This window comes from Sarcophilus harrisii, chromosome 3, assembly GCF_902635505.1.
Source record: "Sarcophilus harrisii chromosome 3, mSarHar1.11, whole genome shotgun sequence".
In the NCBI taxonomy this organism is placed as follows: Eukaryota; Metazoa; Chordata; class Mammalia; order Dasyuromorphia; family Dasyuridae; genus Sarcophilus; species Sarcophilus harrisii.
This window is the reverse complement of record NC_045428.1, coordinates 409365842-409388721: the sequence shown is the minus strand read 5'-3', so window position 1 is coordinate 409388721 and position 22880 is coordinate 409365842. Positions and strand designations below refer to the sequence as shown.

The 22880-nt window shown below is 32.2% G+C and overlaps 1 protein-coding gene across 2 annotated transcripts in view; it reads right to left on the bottom strand.

Annotated features, from left to right (window-relative positions):
- SLC38A11 (solute carrier family 38 member 11) overlaps positions 1 to 22880 on the bottom strand; it is a 68775-nt gene that overhangs the window by 31287 nt on the left and 14608 nt on the right. For both annotated transcript variants that reach the window (XM_003763910.3, XM_031960556.1), the window contains 3 exons: positions 22305 to 22370; positions 14326 to 14432; positions 10993 to 11072 (listed from right to left, as the gene is read on the bottom strand). In XM_003763910.3, coding sequence (XP_003763958.1) covers positions 10993 to 11072; positions 14326 to 14432; positions 22305 to 22370 — 253 coding nt within the window. The remainder of the gene's footprint in view (positions 1 to 10992; positions 11073 to 14325; positions 14433 to 22304; positions 22371 to 22880) is intronic.

Here is a 22880-nt window from a genome sequence, read left to right as displayed (position 1 = left end):
TTAAAAATATGATGGTCAAGAAAAGAAGAGATATTAGGTAGGACAATCCACTCAAAGTTGTACCAGAGAAATATACTAGCAGGAATGAATAGGCCCAATTGTCCATCAGATCTCTCCAACTCAACACTTCAGAAACAGAATTCATCATTCTTCCCCCAAACCCATTCTTTCTCCTTACATTCCTATTTCAGTTAAGGGTAACCCTGTTTGAAACTGAGTTAGTTATCATCCTCAATTCTTCACTCTTAGCCATCCCTTTCTATTTAATTAGTTATCACATCTTATTGATTCAGTTTCTATGGTATTTCTCATACTTATCTACTGTTCTTAAGAAATGATTGCTCCAAGTTGGGATTATACTGATAATAGAAGTAACAATATCTGATAGCCTGACTTGATTAGGATAATTCAGAAAGATAATTTGAGTATGTTGTTAGATCCTGAACAGGTTGTTAAAATCATGGAATTTGTTCCTAAAATGAAAATTAAAATTAAAAAAAAATAAAAAATTTAAATATTTAAAAATAAAATGGTGAATTTAGAGATTATTTAATCTAATTCCCTCATTTTACACATGACAAAACTGACAACCAGAGAAGTAAAGTGAGTTGTTCAATATTAAATAGATAATAGTAGCAGAACTAGGATTTGAATTTAGATTTCCCAATGTTCTTTCTACAATTTCCTTCCCAATTGAAGAGGAAAAGACTAATGTCTTTTTGATTATTTTTGCATTGATTGATGCATTATTGATTACTGAATATGAACATGGCAGTTTGTCATGGAAATTGTTTTAAAATTATATCTGCTTCTGTTTCCCCTGACCACCTACTCCCTTCTAGTTATTTTAAGTTTATAAGCAGTCAGTACAAAGTAGCAAAAGCAGTAAGAGTGAAGTGCTAGGTGAATAAAGTGCCAGGAGTGATGTTAGGAAAACTCATTTTCCTGAGTTCAAATTTGGCTTCAGATGCTTACTAGCTATGTGACCCTAGCCAAGACACTTAATCATGTTTGCTTCAGTTTCCTCATCTGTAAAATGAACAGGAGGACAAAGTGGCAAATCCTTCCAGTATTTATGTCAAATAAACCCCAAGAGTCGGAAATTATTGAAATAACTTAATAACAACAACAATATTGCAAAGGGAAATCTAGAAGTCACAGAATGTCTCAGATATCAAAGGAGCATAATTTGTTAACTGTATCCCATATTAGTTAAAAATCGCATCTTGAAACTATGGACTAAATCAGGACCTTTTAGTCTTATGATCTCAGACATCCTCAGTAAGACCAGCAGAACACCAAATGTTACTGATAACTTTTGAGATAGTGTGGTTATGTTAATGAACTAACCCAAGGTAGCATGAATAGTCTCTCTTCCACTAAAAGCCTATAAATCTCCATTAACATACAGCCTAATCAATGGAAATTGCACAAAATGAGATAATTCATTCATTTTTCATTGTCTTGCTGGGAGACAATTATGCTCCTTTTGTAGTATGAAAACGATATGCAAGCATTTCCCTGTGTAAGCAATAACGAGCAATACTTTGTGCTACCTGCTAAAAGCAATGGGAATTGTAGAAGAACCATACTACACAGCTAAAAACTACCTGTAGAGAAAAACATATGGCAGGTAAAGACAAGCCTTGTGGAAGTTTGAAGGAATCTTTGTATTTGAGAATAAAAATGACTCTGAGGATTTATATTAGATTCATTCAAGGGCTTCTATTTTGTATTCCCTTTAAATTAAACTTTCTTCTGTAATATTATAAGCATCCTGCTTCCATGAGGGGATAGCATGTGAAGATTTTCTCAAAGTTTTTTGAAGATAGACATATAAGTTAAAAAAAGGTGAGAAAAATCTATCCAAGTAGAACTATTCCTGTCCTGTCATCAGAATCTCAAATACAGAAAAGTGAGTAGCATCTAGGTAAGTGATGATCAGCAATTGAGCCACTCTATTACAACACAAGTCAAAACTTTACCCAGTAGAGGATACAATTGAACATATATGAAAATTTGACATGTGATAGTTCCATTGTACCTTGCTCTGGATAGAGCCCACTTTTGAACATTATGTTTACTTGTAGATTTTTACAATTTACTTTTACAATTTTTAATTTAATTTTACAATTTTACAATTTACAAAGAATATTGAAAAGCTGAACTGTCTAGGAAAGAATGACCAAGAATATTGGAAAGAGTCTCAATAATATGTCAATATGAAGCTCTATTTAAGGAAGTAGGATGTTGGGCTCTGAGAAAAAAGACCTAGGGGAAACATAAGTATCTTATAAAGGGCTGTCATATAGATAAGAGCAAAATTTATTTGTTTCCCCTGAACCAAAAGAGCAAAACCAGAAGTATGGCCTGAAAGCTGCAGAGAAAAATTTACTTAATATCATGGAGAATCTTTCTTAAAATGCAAGCTATACAAAATAGAATGGGCCACTTTAAGTGGTTGTGGTCTGCTCTTCAATGGAGATCCTTAAGCAAAAAGTGCAACACCACTTGGTCGAAAAGGTGATTTTTTTTTTAATGAGATACAGAATGTTTAGTTGGCCTCGGAGGTCCCTTCAGACTTCGAAACCGTGATTTTGTGATCTAAGGTTTTTGAGACTTTGCATATGCAATATATTGCCTAAGTGTGAGAAGTGAAGGGAAAAGAAAATTTAAAAATTATTTGGTGATTGTTAAAGACACAAAAATATTCAACGTCAGTCTTGACAAAACTCATTCAGTCCTATTTTTAAAAATCATGCTTTCAGCCAAATCAATTGAATTAAAAACAAATAAAAAAAAAACAAATAATTTAAAAACAACAAAAAAAAATTTCCCTATTCCCACATTCCCAACTTTCTTAGCTACATCTAAATTTATAGATTTGGCAAACCAAAAGAAATATGATTTCTTTGTAAATAGAATCCATAGCTGTGTAGAGAGTACTTGAACTTTATACCTTGGACTATTCTGCAGCTTATCCTTGAATCTAAGGAATGGACCATTAATACTGTTTTCTGTGTGAAAATTGGTTTCCTGACCAAATCATTCTCCAATTGATAAATGGTCAAAAGATATGAACAGACAATTTTCAGATGATGAATTTGAAACTATTACCACTCATATGAAAGTGTTCCAAATCACTATTGATCAGAGAAATGCAAATTAAGACAACTCTGAGATACCACTATACACCTCTCAGATTGGCTAAGATGATAGGAAAAAATAATGATGAATGTTGGAGGGGATGTGGGAAAACTGGGACACTGATGTATTGTTGGTGGAGTTGTGAATGAATCCAACCATTCTGGAGAGCAATCTGGAATTATGCCCAAAAAGTTATTCCTTTGACCCAGAAGTGTTACTACTGGGCTAATACACCAAGGAAATACTAAAGAAGGGAAAGGGACCTGTATGTGCCAAAATATTTGTGGCAGCCCTGTTTGTAGTGGCTAGAAATTGGAAAATGAATGGATGCCCATCCATTGGAGAATGGTTGGGTAAATTGTGGTATATGAATGTTATGGAATATTATTGTTCTGTAAGAAATGACCAGCAGGATGAATACAGAGAGGCTTGGAGAGACTTACATGAACTGATGCTCAGTGAAATGAGCAGAACCAGGAGATCATTATATACTTCAACAACGATACTGTATGAAGAAGTATTCTGATGGAAGTGGATTTCCTTGACAAAGAGACCTAATTCAGTTTCAATTGATCAGTGATGGACAGAAGCAGTTACACCCAAAGAAAGAACACTGGGAAATGAATGTAAACTGTTTGCATTTTTGTTTTTCTTCCCGGGTTATTTTTACCTTCTGAATCCAATTCTCCCTGTGCAACAAGAGAACTGTTTGGTTCTGCACACATATATTGTATCTAGGATATACTGCGACATATTTAACATATATAGGACTGCTTGCCATCTAGGGGAAGGGGTGGAGGGAGAGAGGAGAAAAATCGGAACGGAAGTGAGTGCAAGGGATAATGTTGTAAAAAATTACCTTGGCATGGGTTCTGTCAATAAAAAGTTATTATAATAAATAAATAAATTAAAAAAAAAAAGAAAATTGGTTTCCTGTTTGAACTTCCATTGAAAAAACTGAATTGATCTCTCTACTTTAATTCTCATATATCTTTCCTTCATTTTTTAAACTACGGATCTTCCCAGAAAAGCAACAACAGATGACTATAGTCAATTTAAGGATTCCAACTATGATTTACACTCATTCATTCATAAATAAAGTTGAATAAAAAGCTTTCTTAAGTAGACTACACATTGAAACATATATTTCTGTCATGGTCCTGCAGGTATAATCTTTAGCTTACTCAAAGCATTTAACATTTTTCACATTCTCTAAATAGAACTTCTTTTTAAAGTGTCATCTTTTCTATATTTTTATTGCCATCAGATAAATTTTGAAAAAAATAATTTTATTTGATGGCTTCATTTTAGGCATAGTCTGGACTATGAAATCTCTAACTACACTTATACAAAGGATGCAATAAGAGGATCACTTCACCTGATCTGTCATTGAATTAAACCACAATGAAAATGGCCTCAGAAAAACTAGTATCCTTTGTCATGTCACTGAAATTTTACATAAAGAACATTTTACAATTATATACATTTGGCCATTTTTTCAAAGAATTGTTACTCTTCTGGCCATGGCTTCATGACATCTACCAAATAAAGTTCAAATTAATGGCAGGGAAATCTAAACCCACATACACATTTGAGGAAGTGGGGTGGAAGCATTGAAAGTCATGTTTAGAAATACAATGTGATTATGGTGTTATAATAAAAAAAAGTGCAAAGTGTACACAACTGAGTATTTGGGCTATAACATAATTTTTATTCTGAGTGAGAATTATATATTAGTACCTCAAATGATCTTCATTTGTAAAAATGGGTGAACAAACAAAAGAAAGGGTTTTGATAAGAGGTGAAATGAAAGTTTTCATGGTAAAAGTACTTTTGGTTGAAGGTGCCTTTGATTTTTTGTAAGCATAACATCAGGGAGAAAAAAGTATTTTTTTTTGCTTTTGCTTTGGTATGATAGCTGAGTTTCTGGAAAGCAATTAAAATTTTTAAGAACATAAATGATAAAAGTATAAAACAAAGCTAATTATTATGTCTCAGAGAACCCCAAAGCTCCTGGACTGTAAATATTTGAAATCTTGTCAAAAAGTAGAATTTATGGCACTATGGAAGAAGAACTTGAATTATGTGTTTTATTTTTAAATCACTGCTGCTAAAAATGTGTTTCCATAGTAACAAGGTCAACATCAGCAGCTACTGTAGACTTCCTCTACCTTTTTTTTTTAATAGTGGATTTCAAGATCTCTTTCAAATACCCATTTAGAAACTCAATGAAGAAGCAGTTTTCTTGATCATCCATCTGAAGCAAAATGAGGCAAAACACACACACACACACACACACAGAGAACACTGAAAGGCTTATGTTTTATGGATAATGAGCACTCATAGCTGTCACATTTCCAACAAGAAGTCAGTCCCACTAGCTACCATGCCAATCTCAAACATGTTCTGCTATAAGCCTGATCATCTTTCAAGACAAAAGGTTATTTACACTCTTATTCTAACAGAAATTGCAAGGTATCTACAAACACACTTCTTTTAACATCTAATTACTGTAAATACTAAAAGCATAAATCCCAATTATTAGAAAAGTTTCATACACTCAGGTGAATTTTATCACAGCAACGATAAATTTGCCAAATTTCATTGCTCTTTGATCTAAGGAATTATTTATTAGTCTATAAAATAAAATCACTTAACTCAAGATGAAAGAACAAATTAATGGTATCAAAGATCCTTCATAATCTGACCCCCAATTTACCTTTTCCTCTCAATACTTCACTGATAACATGTATCCAATACTCCAGTTAAAAAACTATTTCCCAAACATGTTCCATGTGTTCTTGCCTCCATTTTGCTGTTCCTTCTGATTGGAATAACTTCTACTATAGCTACCATATTCACTTATCAAAATCCTATTCACTCTTCTGGACTCACTTCAAATGTCATATCTTTCCTTTAATTTCTTCTTTTAAAAAGATGATTACTAATTGTAATAAAATTACTAAATAAAATTGTAATAAAATTACTAATTTCACTCCACTCCTCTTTGTTTTGGTCTCTCACACCTGCCTTCAATCCTTCCTTTGTCTTTTTTCTTCCTTCCTCTTATCTGATACCATTGGGTTAAAAAAATTATTTTTTAAAAATTATAAGAGAGATTTGAAAAATGACTGAATTTCTAGGATTTGTAATTCAGAAGGATTAGCATTCATTTACAATCCTGAAATTGATTTGGATTATTTGAACTTTGAAGACAAACCTGAGCCACACCCAGGAGGCTTAAAAGAGAAACCCACAGTCTTTAAGAGAAAAGAGTAAGAAAGAAATTAATGGGGATTATAAAATCAAATTAGCAGCACCAATAGGGATAGTGGGTCCCCAAGACTGCCTTAAACTTAAGCTGAGCAAAAAAGAATTATAGCACAAGGGTAATAAGCAATTAAAAGGAAAAACTGAAGGAAGGCTGAAGTGCATCCAAGAAAAAAAAAAAAAAGGCTGAGGGGAACCATCAGGTTCTGCAATTCTCTTGGAACAGAAAATTGAGACTGAAGGTTTCAGTTGTACTTACTTACCTCTTTGAGGTCAAGTTATTCCCAAAGGTTTGTTTTTTTTTCTCCATATTTCTCCTCCTCTCTTGCTTGTCTTATTAACAGACACTGTAATATATATTCTTGTCACTTCTTTTACCTAAATGTTTCAAGTATCCTGGTTTTACTTCATCAAATTTAAACAGGTGAAGGATTATCTAGATCTACAGAAGGATTAGCTAGATCTACAAAGGACTTTAAATAAAGATGGAGACTTGTAGTCTAATGATATTTTTTGTTGACTCCAACAAAGTCCTTAAAAGAAAAGAGAAAGGGGCCATATGGATCTAAGGGACATTTTATTGCCTTATGGCTAAAAATAAGATAACTACAAAACTCTGGTCTCTGATGTCAGAAGGGAAAAAGCATGGTAGAAATAGGTGAGGCCTAGGTGAGAGATTCAGAGGAGCTGAAGAAACAGAAAAGAATAAGTACCCTCCATAGAACTACCCATTAGTTCAACAAATATATTTGTGAGCTTATGAGCAGGCAGAGATGACAGCTTATTTATCTTTCTATTCCCCCATAATACCCTACACTTGGACAATATTCAACATATATAAATTGATTGAATACTGAATTATTTTAATATTTTTTTCCTTCTTATCAGTCTATTCTATTTTACTTGCTAACTAAATAAAAACTTTCATGAAGGTTTAAAGATTCATTTATCAGAATAAATCTTTATAAGGCAACGTTTCAGAATGAAATATTTTTATCTTTTAATTCAAAGATTATAATGAAACCACAATTTGTAGGGGCGGGACATAATAGGACATCCTTGGACTTGAGACTGGAGAAGCTGAATTTGAATTCCAGTTCTCATTTTTATTACTTGTGTAACTATTGACAAATTACATAAGCTCTCACCATTTTATAATGTAGCTAATGAATGTAACTATTTGACTCATGGAATTCTTGTGGACAAATCATTTTGGATAACAAAATGCCATATTATATTATCATTATTATTGTTTATTCTTTGTTAGTGTGTCTATTTATGTAGATATTGAAATAGAAATTATATTGAATATAAGTGGAAAATAAAAACATTACATTGAACAATATAAACTAACTATTGAAACATAAAATGTTAATGGCTATAAATACACATAGCCTTTTTTTACCTAGAACTTTTTTTACAAGTAACCTTAAAAATAAGTCTATTATTTATCTAATAAAAAGGCTAAATGACTTATACTTCTCTTCAAACAAAAATGGAGGTAGTTTTGAGTAGTTTTCTGTGTTAAAGTGATTGGTATTAAAGCCAAGGGGAAGTTGGCTGTGAATATTGTTACAAATTTAAGTGATTTACAAAACAAAAAAATCTAACAAGTCAATATAAAAAATTTTTTTGGGGGGGACGATTTGAAGGATTGGTAGTTCAATAGATAATTGCCTAATTCCATTTCACATGGTTTCCTTTATAATAAAGAAAATCTCAAAAGTGAAAGGTTCTCTGAAATTTGAAAATATTTCCATTATTGAGGGTATTTTGAAAAAAAATTATGAAAGGAGACTAGGCAAATTTTTGCAAATGATTTCCTATACCACATCATATTTTTATAGCCACACTATTGACTGAAAGATACAGTGGATACAAGATTTTATAGCGCTTCTCAATTGATGATTACCAGAAATCATTTGGCTTTGTATAAAAAAAACAAAACAAAACATTTCTTCCAATAAGAAATCTCTTGTTATGTTAAAATTAGACAAGATGTTTATGATGGAATATTATTGTTCTATAGGAAGTGAAGAGTGGAAAAAACAAAAACAAAAACAAAACATGGAAAGTCTTCATGAACTCAAAGTGAAATGTACTGTATACAAAGTAATAACAATTTCTGAGATGACCAGCTGTGAGTGACTTTGCTATTCTTGATGTACAATTATCCACTACTACATAGAAGGACTTATGATGAAAAATCTTATCCACACTCAGAGAAGGAACTGACTGTGGCCAAACACAGATTGAAGCATTCTCTCTTTATCTTTCTCTCTCTCTCTCTTTTTTTTTTTGTTGAAAGTTTTTATTTTCATTAGGATGGAAGATTTGTTTGTTTGTTTTTTTCCACATCTTGACTTTTATGGAAATGCTTTGCATAACTTCACAAATGGTTTCTTAATTGTGAGTGGGTATAAGGGAGAGAACCTAGTACTCAAAAAAATTAAAAACAAATATATAAAAAATTTGTTCTGAATGTAACGGGGAAAATATTAAATAAATTTTTAAAAAATATAAAAAAAGATTAGACAAGATTTTTGACACATTAAAACATATTACCTCTGTTACAGAGGATGTCTTGTACAAGGTCCAAAAGGTGGTAAAATTCCCTGTAAATGATGAGATTTTCCAGATATTTTAGTTTATATGTAGAATTTTGTTAATTGTTTCAAACTTCAGGCTATTGTAGGGTCTCATACAATTGGAAGCATCTAAGTGGCTCACTGGGCAGCTACCTGTGTTTCAATAATGTTAACACATGTAGTTTATGTTCATTATGATCTATATACACCAGAGCCATCTCCCGTCGTCCTGATCTATATCTAGCCACTGAACCCAGATGGCTCTGGAGGGGAAAATGAGGAAAATGACCTTGCACAGCCCTCCCTCACTTCAATCCAATTCATTTGGATGTTGTAGCATTCCCTCCCTAATGTCATGGTCCTTTTTAGAAGGACAAACAATATACAAAGATACACTAAAGCTCTGTGGAGAGAGCATAGGGCTGGGAATCAAAAGATCTGAGTTCAAATCCAGCTTCAGATTGTATGACCCAAGGCAGATTACTTAATTAGTATTTAATTCACTGGAGGAGGAAATGGAAAATAACTGCAATATCTTTGCCAAGAAAACACCATGAACATTATGGTCCATGAGGTCACAAAGAGTCAGACATGACTAAACAATTGAACAACAATAACTTGATAGACCACTGGGATCATAGTAGATTAAAATGGTATTTGTTATTTATAGTTTGGGTTGCATTTTCACTATATCTCTGATGTTATTAAGCACAAAATCAATATGGGACTGTTTGACTGAAGTTCCTTAGTGTCTTTATCTTCTTATATCTCCCTTCCTAGTATGTTGACATTTAAGTTTAGTAACTGAAATGAAGTGGATAAAATGATGAGTTTTTTTTTTAAAGAAGGAAATACTCTAAAAATAATAAATTAGAGATATTTATGATATTCCTTTTGCTATTTTAATTGAAGACATCTAAGGGGGAGAAACAGTAGTTTCTTCCCTCTCTTCCTTTTTGGTCTCATGTTTTCTTTGTTTCGCATCTTTCAGAATTCCCATTACAAGAGTCACATTACCATTGCTCAGGTTCTTCTCTTAAAATCTCAAGTAACCCATAACTTTAACCCTGCTAGTTAATGGTGCAAATTTCCACAGAAAAGATAATTTGTGAATTTCTTCCCACTCTTGTAGATAATGAAGATAATGATGGAGAAAATGATGATAATAATAACTCAATCTAAATAGTACTTTAGAGTTTAGAAAATGTTTCTAATATCATGGCAACAATAAAGCTTTATTAATTGCCTTTTATTCACAAAGTGTGGTTCTCTCTCTAGAATACCTATGCAGTCAATAGATTGCTGGTCTTGAAGTAAGAAAGATCTGAGTTCAAATTGGCCTCAAATACTTATTAGCTGTGTAACTGTGGGCAAGTCATTTAATATTGTCTGTCTTAGTTTCCTCAACTATAGAGTAACAATAACACATTTCTCCCAGGATTGTGGAGAAAATAAAAGGAAATAGTAGAAACTTGATAAATTCTTCCTTCTTTCCCTCTTTCCTTTTTTTTTTTCCTTCTCAGAATGATCTTGTAAGAGGTAATCTTAAGTAGTATTATCCATATTTAATAGGTGAGGAAAATAATAATAGCTAGCATTTAGATAATACTTTAAGTTTGCAAAGTACTTTATATGTGCTACCCCATTAATCATTGTGAGACCCTTCTGATGTAGGTGTGTGTGTATAGGTACATGAAGTAAGTGCGTAGGTGAGGTAGATATTATCTCCATTTTACAGATGAGGAAATTGAGACACAGAAAGGTTAAGACACTTGCCCAATATGAGATAATAGTATCTAAGAATAGATTTGAACTCAGTTGTTCTTGACTCCAAGTAGAGCGCTCAATCCTCATTCCACCAAGCATGAAATAACTGAGTCACATTCACACAACTATAATGCAATCCTTCTCTAAAATACATGTTTCATTTTTTAACAAATATATGATGATTGTAAATTCAAGATCAAATTAATAACAAAAAACTTACATATATGGACCGAGGGTGAATACTCTAATGATTACAAATATCAGGATCACTGCAGTTAAAACTGCAGAAATAAGGGATGCCTGCAAGAGAAAATACACAAGTGTCATCAGTTTATTGAGGCAGATATTTTAATTTTGATGTTACTTTATTCCTTTAATCAAATTTGGCTTTTTTGATGACTTAGTACATTAAGATTCACTAGTTAATTCCATTTATTGTTATAGATAGGGGTAGGAAAATTCCAGTCTAGAGATCAGATATGAGCTTGACTTAATGCTTGTGCTTTCCCTCTAAAATTAACTTTTTCTTATAAATATTTTGCTTGTTTTTGCAGGTTACTTCCCCCATTGGACTGTGAGCTCATTTGAGAACAAGGATTGGGTTTTTATTTATTTATTCACTTATATATGTATCTTGTTTATTTGTCTTTCTTTGTATTCTCAACACAGCTCAATGCCAAGCAGATATCAGAAAATAAAAGGTTCTTTATTCTACTTATATGCATCCAGTACTCAGCTTAAGTACTGAGTAGTGATATTACCCTAGACAGCTACTTCTGCAAAACCATAACCAGATTTACAAGCTATTAGTGGATTTTGATGGATAATCATAAGCTGGTAATTGTTATGACTCCTAGTCTGTGTCTGTATTTATGCAGATATTTCTGTTTCTATTTTTGTTTTATTTTTTCCCTGTCTTATTTTTCCATGTGTTTTTCTTCCTCATTCCTCCTTTTCCCTCTTTTTCATTTCTCTTTTAATTGCCGTATCACAGAAACAATATTAAATTTAAATTGTACATACTAAATGTAAGTAAATTATAAAAAATAGATGAGCATATTTCATGTTATCTGTTCTTAATTCTAAAAGCTAGTTTGTAGAAAATTTTGTATGTTTTCTCATAGATGTATGGAAAAGAAAATACTTTTTAAAGAAATTCATCTGATTCTTGATTAATATTTTTTTTTCTTTTAGTTGATAGTTCTTAATACAAAAAAATCTCACTTGCTATAAACAAGAATGTACTGGAGTCATCTCAAGTCAGTTTTCAACAGCTGATTGTTAAATTTTCAAAGTAATTATTTCTATCATCTAAATGGGCAAACATTACAAAGCAGGGCTTGACTTATTGTATTGTTGATTTTTTAGACTTATGTTATGGAGATAATGTTAATAAATGCATATTAAATTTAAAAGTGAAAAAGGCATAACTTTTTTCTTATTAATAACTTCAGTCATCAATCCTTTATCTACTACCTATAATCTCAATAGTGATTAGATCTATGATTTTAATAGTTTAAGACACTCCTTGATACGAAAAAAAAATTTTTTTTTTTTACCAATACAGGTCAGTCTCTTTGCAATTTTTGATTTTAGAGAACTTCCTATAGTACTGGGCTCTGGGATTTGCCCATGGTCACATGTAAAAGTGGGACATGAACCCATCCTAGCTATAAGACCAGCTCTCTAACACTTTTGTCTGATTTCCTCAGTCAGGATTGTAGAGTGGCCTAATGTGCCAGATGCATGCACTTCTGCTAGGAATTCTTTTCATTTCTTGGCATTTGAGGTCTCTTAAATTATTTGCTATATTAACAGCTTTCTTTTAGTTTTTTGGTATATTAAATTTAAAGTAGAATGTAGGCTCTTAGTAGGAATTGTTTCATTCAATTCATTTATCTGGCAGTAGTATGCACATAGGAACATAGGTATTTTATAAAAGAAGTCTGTCAATTAATTAATGACTTAAAGGGAAAATAAAAAAAAAGAATGCTAAAAATTACCAAATACAATGGGAATGTTCTCCTTTTAATTGTCGTGCTTTTTTTCTATAATATAAAAATATATATATGAGGGGAAAAAAATAGAATGAAATAAAACAAATCACAAATGCAGCCAGGCAGACTATATTTATACCCCTATATTAAATGGAAAAATGTTGTAATGCTCTAGACAATTCAAGAAAAATGGCACTTTGGACAAAACCTGAGTATTTCAGGTGGAAAATTTGAACAGAATAGAATTAAAATTATCTGTATCCTCCTCATTTGTTGTTCAGTTGTTTTAGTCATGTTCAACTCTTCAAAACTCCATTGGGTTTTCTTGGCAAAGATACTGGGGTCGTTTGTTATTTCCTTCTCCAACACATTTTACAAATAAAGAAACTGAAATAAACAAAGCTAAGTGACTTCCCCAACATTACACAGATACTGTCTGAGACTAGATTTGATCTCAGTTCTACATGACTAGGCCTAATGCTATACCCACTGTTTTATTTAAGGGCCCTATTATTATATTCACTCTATACTTTATATTGAATGTATAACCCTATAATTGTGGATATATAATAAAAAGGCAAAGATTAAAGTTGATTGGATTACTAAGAAATTAGTAGGAATTCAAGATGAATGACAAGTTTTAACTTCTCATCATAAATGTTTGCTATTATGTTAAGTAGGGCTAAAAATTTAGAGCTGGAAAGGATCTTAGAAGTTCAACTAATCTAACACAATCATTTTATGAGGAAACTGAAGTCCAATGGTTAAATGACTTGCAAAGGTCACTCGAGTAGTAATAGAACTGGGAATCAGCTTCTCTGACTCCAAATTCATTGGGTTCTTTTTTAACTCATGACATCACACTAAGAACAATAACAATAAAAATAATCTTCAGGACAGCAAGAAATATGCTCCAAGAATCATATGTGAATAATAATATAATAATAAATAAAGGTTATAGTCGCACCTTTATTATAAAGTTTAGAGTTGATTATTCTTATGAGAACAGAAATCTGGCATTTATCAGTGTAAAATACATTGCAAGCCTTGAAGTACTACATGGTGACTATTGTTATTATCTGCAGTAATAATCATTTTAAAATTTGTTGAACCTGACAAAAAGTGTTAGTAAAAAATGGATAGTAGTTTGCAAACAATGATATTTTATTATGGTAGAAATGGACAAAAATGGATTATAGAATCTAAGAGTTGTTTTAGCTACCTACAAAAAATAAATTCTGCTTGTGTATATATAATATGGATTCCTTTTTCATTTTTGCTCTTAAGAAACCAAGCTTGTAGTTTGTGATAGTACCTGCTTTTAACAAGAAAAAGAAAGGACATATTTGTTTCACACTATGATTTGATGTTTAATCACTGATCCTAAAAGACTAATCTAATTCAACTATAGTTTACTTTAGGATAATCATAAATCATTTGGCTTTGCAGATAAATACTACAATTAAGAACTCTGCAAAGATGGCTGTGTTTTGGCATAATTACTTCAGTTGACAAGGTACAATCATTCCTGCTTTTATTTTAATTGTGGAGATTACCTTTCCCAGCTTTGCTATATCCCGGTACAAGCATAAAGGAAAGGAAAAGACAAGTGTAGAGAGCCCAATAATGAAGTGTCGGCTGATGAAAAAGTTATCAGGATCAACTAAAATACAAAGAAGATTATAACATGTTTAGAGGTTTATATAACAAGAGCATATATACATAATTATATATAACTTTTTCAATTTTTTTGACCAGACCTGTGATTTTCTTGGTGAGAGGAATTTCTTCTCTCAATACAAATTGCCACTTTCTTTGCCGCTGAGAGTACCAGAGAGTTGTTTGGGAAAACACTGACTAGATCCCACAGCCACTATGGTTAAAGAACTCTGCACTGAAACCTGTGTCTTCTTGACTCCCAGGTAAGTTTTGCATTCACTATGCAATACTACTCTTCATGTAGAGCATATATTCAATAGAAAACATTTGCCTTCTTCAGATCTGGGATTCCATAATTCTACCATGTCTCTAATGAATGGTTTTAGAAAACTGGGAAGGGGGGCAACTGAGAGTTTAAGTGGTATGTGGCAAGGTCACTTATCATTTATATACACACACACAAACACACATACATCAGAGGCAGAACTTGAAATCCAGGTAACAGGATCATAGCACCATAGATGTACAGCTGGTAAACCTTTCATTTCATAAGTGAGAAAACTGAAGCTACAGGAGGTTAAGGAATTTGTCCCATGTCACACAGGCAGAAAGATTCTTTTCAGTGTACTCAAGTCTTTTTGACTCAAAGACTATTCTTCTTGTTATTGTGATATATGGTCACTCATTTTTTTAAAAGCTCAGCATATTAAAATGTAAGTCATAACACCAAGGTTTTTGGAAGAAACAATTCTCAGGAAAGCGTATCAAACATATAAAATTACAAATGTACATAAGGCTCAGTCTCTAGTTAAAATGTTCTAATATTTCAAACCAAAGTGGGAAGTTTTTTTAACTTTATCTCATTTTAAAAGGAACCAAAAATAGTTAAGACTATGGAATGTACAATTTTTAAAAAAAATTTTTCTTTTGCTGAGGCAATTGGGGTTAAGTGACTTGCCCAGGGTCACAAAGCCAGGAAGTGTCAAGTGTCTGAGGCCAGATTTGAACTCGGATCTGCCTGACTTCAGGGCTGGTACTATATCCACTATACCAGTGGTTTGTTTTCAGTATCTTTATCTTATTAGAAATTATTGAGGCTCTCTCCAAAGCGTTTTTGTTTATCTGAGTTATATTTATAGACATTTACCATATTGGAAATAAAACTATTTTTGAATTTGTAGACCTTCTAAAAGGGTTTCAGAGATCCCCAGAATTCTCTAGACCATACTTTGAGAACCACTGCACTATACTAACTAGCTGCCCCAGAATGCACCATCTTTATATCTTTATATCCTTCCAGAGAAAAATAAATGTATATTTTTGTTTTTGTTTTCCATCATAAGAGCAGAAGGAAGTCCTGAGTAGCCATGGAAGAACTTTATGAGACAACAACAAAGACTTTTGTGTTCTGAGATAACATGAAAAACTCTTTGATATTACAACAGTAAGAATGCTTTTTAAATCCAAAGGTAGTTTAATTTTTCTTTTAGTTGTTTGTCTAGCTTTGAGACATACAATGAGAAGGGGGTTTATTAAATGCTTTTAGGAAAAAGATGACCTTTTTATATTATCATTCTTTATGATTTCATCTCTGCTTTTTTTCTAGGAAAACCTATTCTCCAGTGTTATTTAATTCCCAGAGAAGCTTCATGATTCTATGTTTCCTTACATAGAAGACATTTGACTAGGAGGAAAAGTATTAGCATATTGTCTCCTTCCCTCCTCTTTTCCTGTTTAAAGTACTTGCAAGTGGGTCATAGATATCTATTAGCAAGTATACATGCCACTAAGTGGGCCACCATTAAGTGATAGCAGATGAAGAAGAAAAAGCTGAAAAAAAAAAAGAGGGAAATTTTGTATCTAAGAGGTAAGGCTCTGGGTGTCTGGTTTTTAATCTTATACTGAGTGGGGTACACTGAAAAACTTGTCTAAACATATTTGCTTCAAGGTTGAAGAATATAAAAGGACAGGAGTGAGAGGGAAAGGGGAGGGGGAGATAGAAGGATAAGAAACAGAGAAAAAGAAAGAGAGCTAAGGACAAAAATAGAGATAAAGAGAGGGAGAGTTGAAAAGCCACTAATTCCTACTCTAAATTTGGTCAGTTGAGACAATAGGTCAAATGAAGACAACAGGATTTGTCATGGTAAAGAAGGTCTCTTCTAGAGAAACCCTTATATTCAGAACTCTAAATGACACTGGAGATTTAAAATTCAATAACTCCTCAGGGCCAACAGTTGTTCTTGTAAGCAACTATTTTTTCTTCCTTCTAATAAGATTTTCATCTATAATATTGTGATCTCAGCTTGGGGAGAAAGGTAGCATGAAAGGGAAAGAAAAGTCTATGAGCCAAGAAAACAATAAAACCCTCCAAATAGGTATTTTATGTGACACTTTTTGGTGACATAAAAGTTATACTTATAAATGATTTACATTTCTCATTTTAAGCTTTTTGAATAGTCTTTTGATTGGAAAAGGCTAGAACAAAAGTCTGAATCTAATAAAGTAAAATTTAAAAGCCATAATTGTTAAATCTTACATTTGGATTCAAATATTAAGTGCACAAGTAGAGAATGAGAAAGGAGATTAGATAAGTTTATCTAAACATGACCTGGGTTTGTTGTTGTTGTTGTTGTTCTGTTACAATATCTTTTAAAAACATTTATTACAATGTTTTAGGAGATAATAGTCTAAGAGTCCAAAAAATGATTTGATGATCATAGGCACTAAGAAGCATAATGAGTCCCAAGTTCACATCCCCAACTACTTGCTTGTCACTTAGATGCCTCATGCAATCTTAGCTTCCTAAAAGTTCTGATTCAGGTGCTTATAAAAAACTTCATCCCTTTAGTTGTTAGTATTTTCTCCCTTTCAAATGACTTCTATTTCCTTAAGTTATGAATACACACTGAAACCGCCAGTATAATATAAACTCTTAAAGGGACTTTTTAAAAATCATATATATTCCCTATAAGGGTGGCTAAGTAGAGCCATAGTGCAGAGTTCTGGGTGGAGAGTCAGCAAGATTCCTCTTTCTGAGTTCAAAATATGACCTCACACACTTACTATCTGTGTGACCCTGGTTAAATCACTTAACCATTTATCTAAAATAGATTGGACAAAAATATCCCTTTCCTACCTCCAACTTACACTAGCAAATGCTTAATAGACATTGAATAGAATCGAAATGAATCAGATAATGTCCACAATGAAAGATCTGAAATCCATCTGTTCTTTGCTCTGTTAGAACACACTAAAGTTTTGTGTTTCAATTTATAGCACCATAGTTTAGAAGCCCATAAGTGGGGTAGCATACATCCTTAAAAAAGGAAAGCAGGATGGAACCATGGGAGAACTGATTGAAGGAAACTGGGATGTTTAGTCTGAAAAAAGAAAAAAATGAGGAGGAGGATAAGGGAGAGGGACACATCATGGCTAGGAGGAGGATTAAATTATTCTGCTAACCCTCTTAGAGGTTAAATTAGGAAGAAGTAGTAGATTTTGCAGGGAGATGGGAGAGAAAGGGAAGGGAATAAGCATTAAATAATGACTACATATGCTAGACACTGTGTATAAGTGCTTTACAAATATCTCATTTGATTCTCATAACAATCCTATGAGACAGATGCTATTATCTCCATTACACAGTATAGGAAAACATAAGTTGTGACTAGTCCAAGATCATACAGATAAAAAGTGTCCGAGTTGATATTTTATTTCAGGTCTTCTTGATTACAATCTTTGTGCTCTATCCACTGTGCCACCCCAATTTTTCTATAGCAAATGGATAATACGTAAGGGAAAAGTAAGTATGAATTATGAATTCATTCATTTAAGCTGAGTCTTCTATATCATGAAATATAGATTATGGTATAGGTAAACCAAGTCCCGAACTACATCAGAAAGGCTTCAGTTTTCTGAATATTTTTGGGAAAACAGTAACTTGAATCATCTGGATAACAATCTTCATTCCTTACCTAGATTCATATTCATAATAGAGAAATATGTGCAAAAGAAAACGAATAATTCCAACATGTCATGCTAAAAAACCTTTAAGGTTCTGGGGGAACATTTAGATTGAATGTTATGATAAGACACATTAAGGCCTAATTATATGTATCTTACTAGTTATTTTGACTTTGGGGTTTATCACCAATAATGGATCATGTGGTTTAATATTTCTAAAGCACTTAGCACAATACCTGACACAGAATAGGGGCTTCATAAATGTTTCTTTTCCTCCTCCAATACCTATCAGGCAAATATGTATATGAATATCCACTTTTAAAATAAATTATTTTTAGGGAATCTGGAAAATGAGTCATATATAATATTTCATGGTCTTGAGATACAGCTATGAAAACAGCTTTCAGTGAGGGCATACTTAATCTGGTGTGCATCAAGAGTTATAGTTTTGATTTCCTGTAAAGGTATGGAAAATATCCAAATGCCCTTCTAAAAACATTGGTATTATGAGGAGTCCTGAAAAATAGATTTTGTGTAATGACTATTATTGAAAATATTCTGGCCTTTAATTTTGGCTCTCTTCCAAGAAGTTAAAAGGAATCACTTAGCATTAAATATGTCACACTTAATGATGGGGAAGATAATCTGTCAAGGCAAAGAATTCTTTGATTATATATCTTGTTTTAGTATTTATTTCACTAAAAAATAAACAGATCATTCTAGGCAAAGATAAATATAGGGAAACTTTCAACAGTGGCTCTGTTTATATATTATGCTTTTAAGATCTCTGCAAAGTGCTTTACATATAATATCTAATTTGATCCTCAAATCACCAATTTAGGTAGATACTACAGGTATCCATGTCAACCCTCCTAGGGAGATAAAAATAGTTTGTGAGTTCTACTTCAGTAAGTATCAGTTATTATTACACAGGAAACCCTGCTACCTCTGAGGAGCTACTGCACTCATCCTAGTGTTTAAGTTATATTTCTCCTTTGGTTATGAATGAAAATGTGGAAGCTAGATGTCATTAATCCTTATAATTTTATTGTGATTAAAAGCCAGCTTGCTGGTGGCTTAATAGCTCATGAAACATAGAAAAATAACAACTAATAATAGGTCATTTTTATGCTGCTCTCACTATGTGCAAGACATTATACTAAGTGCTTTACAATTATTCCTCATTTGATTCTCATAAAAACTCTGAGAAATAGATGCTATTTTTATTCCCATTTTACAGATAATGAAACTAAATTAAACAGAAATTAAGTGACTTGCTCAAGATCACACAGTTGCTAAGTGTCTGAAATAAAATGTAAGCTTAAGTTATCTTGCTTGACAATTTTTCAAGCATCCTGACCTCCAATGGTAACTCATAAGGAATTGAGATACTGACTTACTACCATCCTTAAGGAAAAAATGGCTAAGAAAGAGGAGAATTTATAGAGTCTTTGGATGCTTCAAGCATGGTCAATTGAGCCTCAAATTATAATAAAACTGTTCTGAACATTTAAGTATGGTAATGATATAGTCATAGTCAACCTTGCACAATGGATTTCAGTGTCCCTTCAATGCTGAGATTGATAGAAGAGATAGTTGGTAACTATATTACTCCCTTGGGATAGTAGATGCTTTCAGACTTCTCTGTCAATTCTATAGTCTTTCAAGTTCATGAGTGCTTAGTCAATAAACTGATATCTACCCAGAATTTTTCTCCCCTACTTTGGCCTGGGTACTCCATGTTAGAGAGGTTTCCTTATTTTCACTTGCCTTCAGATAAGGAAACTTTGACTATCAGAACTGACAACTGTAACCCAAATTCACTAATAAATGGTGCTGAAGTCAAAGTGGATCGGTGACCCCTGGGCTCAGGTGACACATTTTATAAATAAAAGTTGGATGGAGGGTTGGAGGAGGAACATAGTGAAAAGGTTTTCTTATCTAGGATAATATGGTCAATCAACTAAAAACATTTATTAAATATCTATTAATTCCTTAGTAGTCTACTAAGCAAAGTTGTATGACCAGAGATAAGCTATCTTAATTTCCTCTTCTGTAAATTAGAGGGACTATTTATTTATATCTCAGTAAAGTACTTGGTTAACTATCTTATAAAATACTATATAAAATTAACTATTGTTTATTTCTGAAATGTATCAAAATCATTTTTAATATTTTACTGCATCTGAATATCTATAAGTAATGTGATAGACCTGTATAATTTCTTGATAGAGGGGAATTGATAAGAATATTCTCTCTAGCAATACAAAATGGTAGTTTTTCTAAATTTATAGTTTTAACTTTCTAAGTTGTCTTGGGCATTGAGAATACTTTAACTGATTTGCCTAGGATCACACAACCAGTATATGTAAGAGATGGACTTGAACCAAGATGTTTTTGACTCTGAAGGCAGCTCTTTATTCACCATACCACGATGTCTCTTATAGATAAGATGTATAAATAAAGGCTGGATCACAGCAGTTAGGCAGACGCAAAACTGGTTAAATAAATGTATCTACAAGATTAATAGCTGGATGTTAATTTTATGAAGTTTTCTAGTGATAATGCAATAGAGCTGTCCTCAGCCAGTCTTCCTCAATATTTTAAATGGATGATTTGAAAACCTATGCCATGCTTATCAATACAAGAGATGATACAAAAATAAGGAGCATAGTTAACTTCTTTGATGACAGAATCAGGAGCCATGCAGATTTTAGAGTATAGAACACTAGAGTAAAACTAATAAGTTGAAATTTAGGGGGACACATGTGAACTACTACAGTTAGGGTTCAAATAATCAATTGCCTCAAAACAGGACTGGAGAAATTTGGATGAATGATAGTTTATGTAATAAATAGAGATTTTAGGTTTGGTGCCTGTAAACTCACTATAACTCAAGAATGGGGAGCTACTAACAATAGCTAAACAAGATAAAAGTATTGTATTGGAAGGAGGGAGGTAATCCCACTGTACTTTTCATCAATCACATCACATTTACTTTATGATATTCAATTCTTTTTTTCCTTTTTTATTATCATAGCTTTTTATTGACAAAACATATGCATGGGTAATTTTTCAACATTGACCCTCGAAAACACTTCTGTTCCAATTTTTCCCTTCCTTCCCTCCATCCCTTCCCCTAGATGGCAGGCAGTTTCATACATGTTAAACATGTTAAAGTATATATGATATTCAATTCTGATGTTATTTGGAAATTATTTTGACAGGTAGAAGGTGACAAGAGGAGTATGAGCAGCAGGTTCTATGAAGACTAAGTGATGTTTAGCAAGAAGAGAAAATTGGGCATGATGTAGATTGATAGCTGTTTTTAGTCATATGGAAGGATGATTAGCATTATTCTGAATAGCTTGCAAGTGATGCAATAGAATCAATGGGTGAGGATTACATTTTTCCTCAATATAAGGAAAAAAAGTCTATCAATTACAGCAGTACAAAAATAATTGAAATGACTTCCTTGTAAGGTAAGGAGTTTCTCTGGAAGTGTTCAAATAGTGACCAGGTAAAAATGCATTCTAGATGCTGTTGATCTGCATGATACAGGAGGTTTGATGAGATGATCTCTAAGGCTCCCTCTAAGAAAATAGAGAGCATGTGAATATATTGTTAGGATCACTGAATATATAATGCAAAGTATATTTGACTATATGAAAATTTCAAAAGAAAATTGCCCTTAGTTTACTGAGAAATAATCGTATATAAATGTGTAAAGATAAAATGAATGATGTATAATGAAGATAAATATTACTATTAGTAAGTATGACTATAGGATGACTAAAAATCTCTATTTAGTTATGGTTTCCCCCCCAAAAAAAATCCAACTATCAAATAGATATCAAATATGAATCCATATAAATATAGTTAATAGCTCAAAAAATCTTTCATTAGGACTTACCTCCAGGAATTCTTTGAAAAACTTTGCCTAGAGTGTCTCCTGTTATTATGTTATAGCTAATCATAGCTAGAAACAAAATAAAGATAATATGTTAATTTCAGACACAATTATCAATAATATACTTAATCCTGAGTGGTTCTTCAAAAAAAGTTCCTAGTTATATATTTGTCATTTCAATGTGTTTTGTTTTGGGATTTCTTTTTATTTTTACTTTCAATTTTGTGAAACTCTGATTTTCAGATTTTTCCTTTCATATTTAGATGGGGGATTGATTTGTTGCTTTTCTACTTTTTAAAAGTTGCATGCCCAGTTCATTGATTTTTTTCTTTTTTAAAAAATGTTAAACATTTTCTGCCTAAAAATTCCTTTAGCTGTATCCCTTAAGTTTTACTATGTTGTCTCATTGTCATTTTTTTTGAAGAAATTTTCCATCACTTCCAAGACTTGTTCTTTTACTCAATAATTCTATGGCATCAAATTAATCTCTAATTAATTTTAAGTAATTTCTTCTTTGATTTTTTTTGAATATGATTTTGTTGCATTATAATTATTAAACATTGTGTTAAATATTCTTGC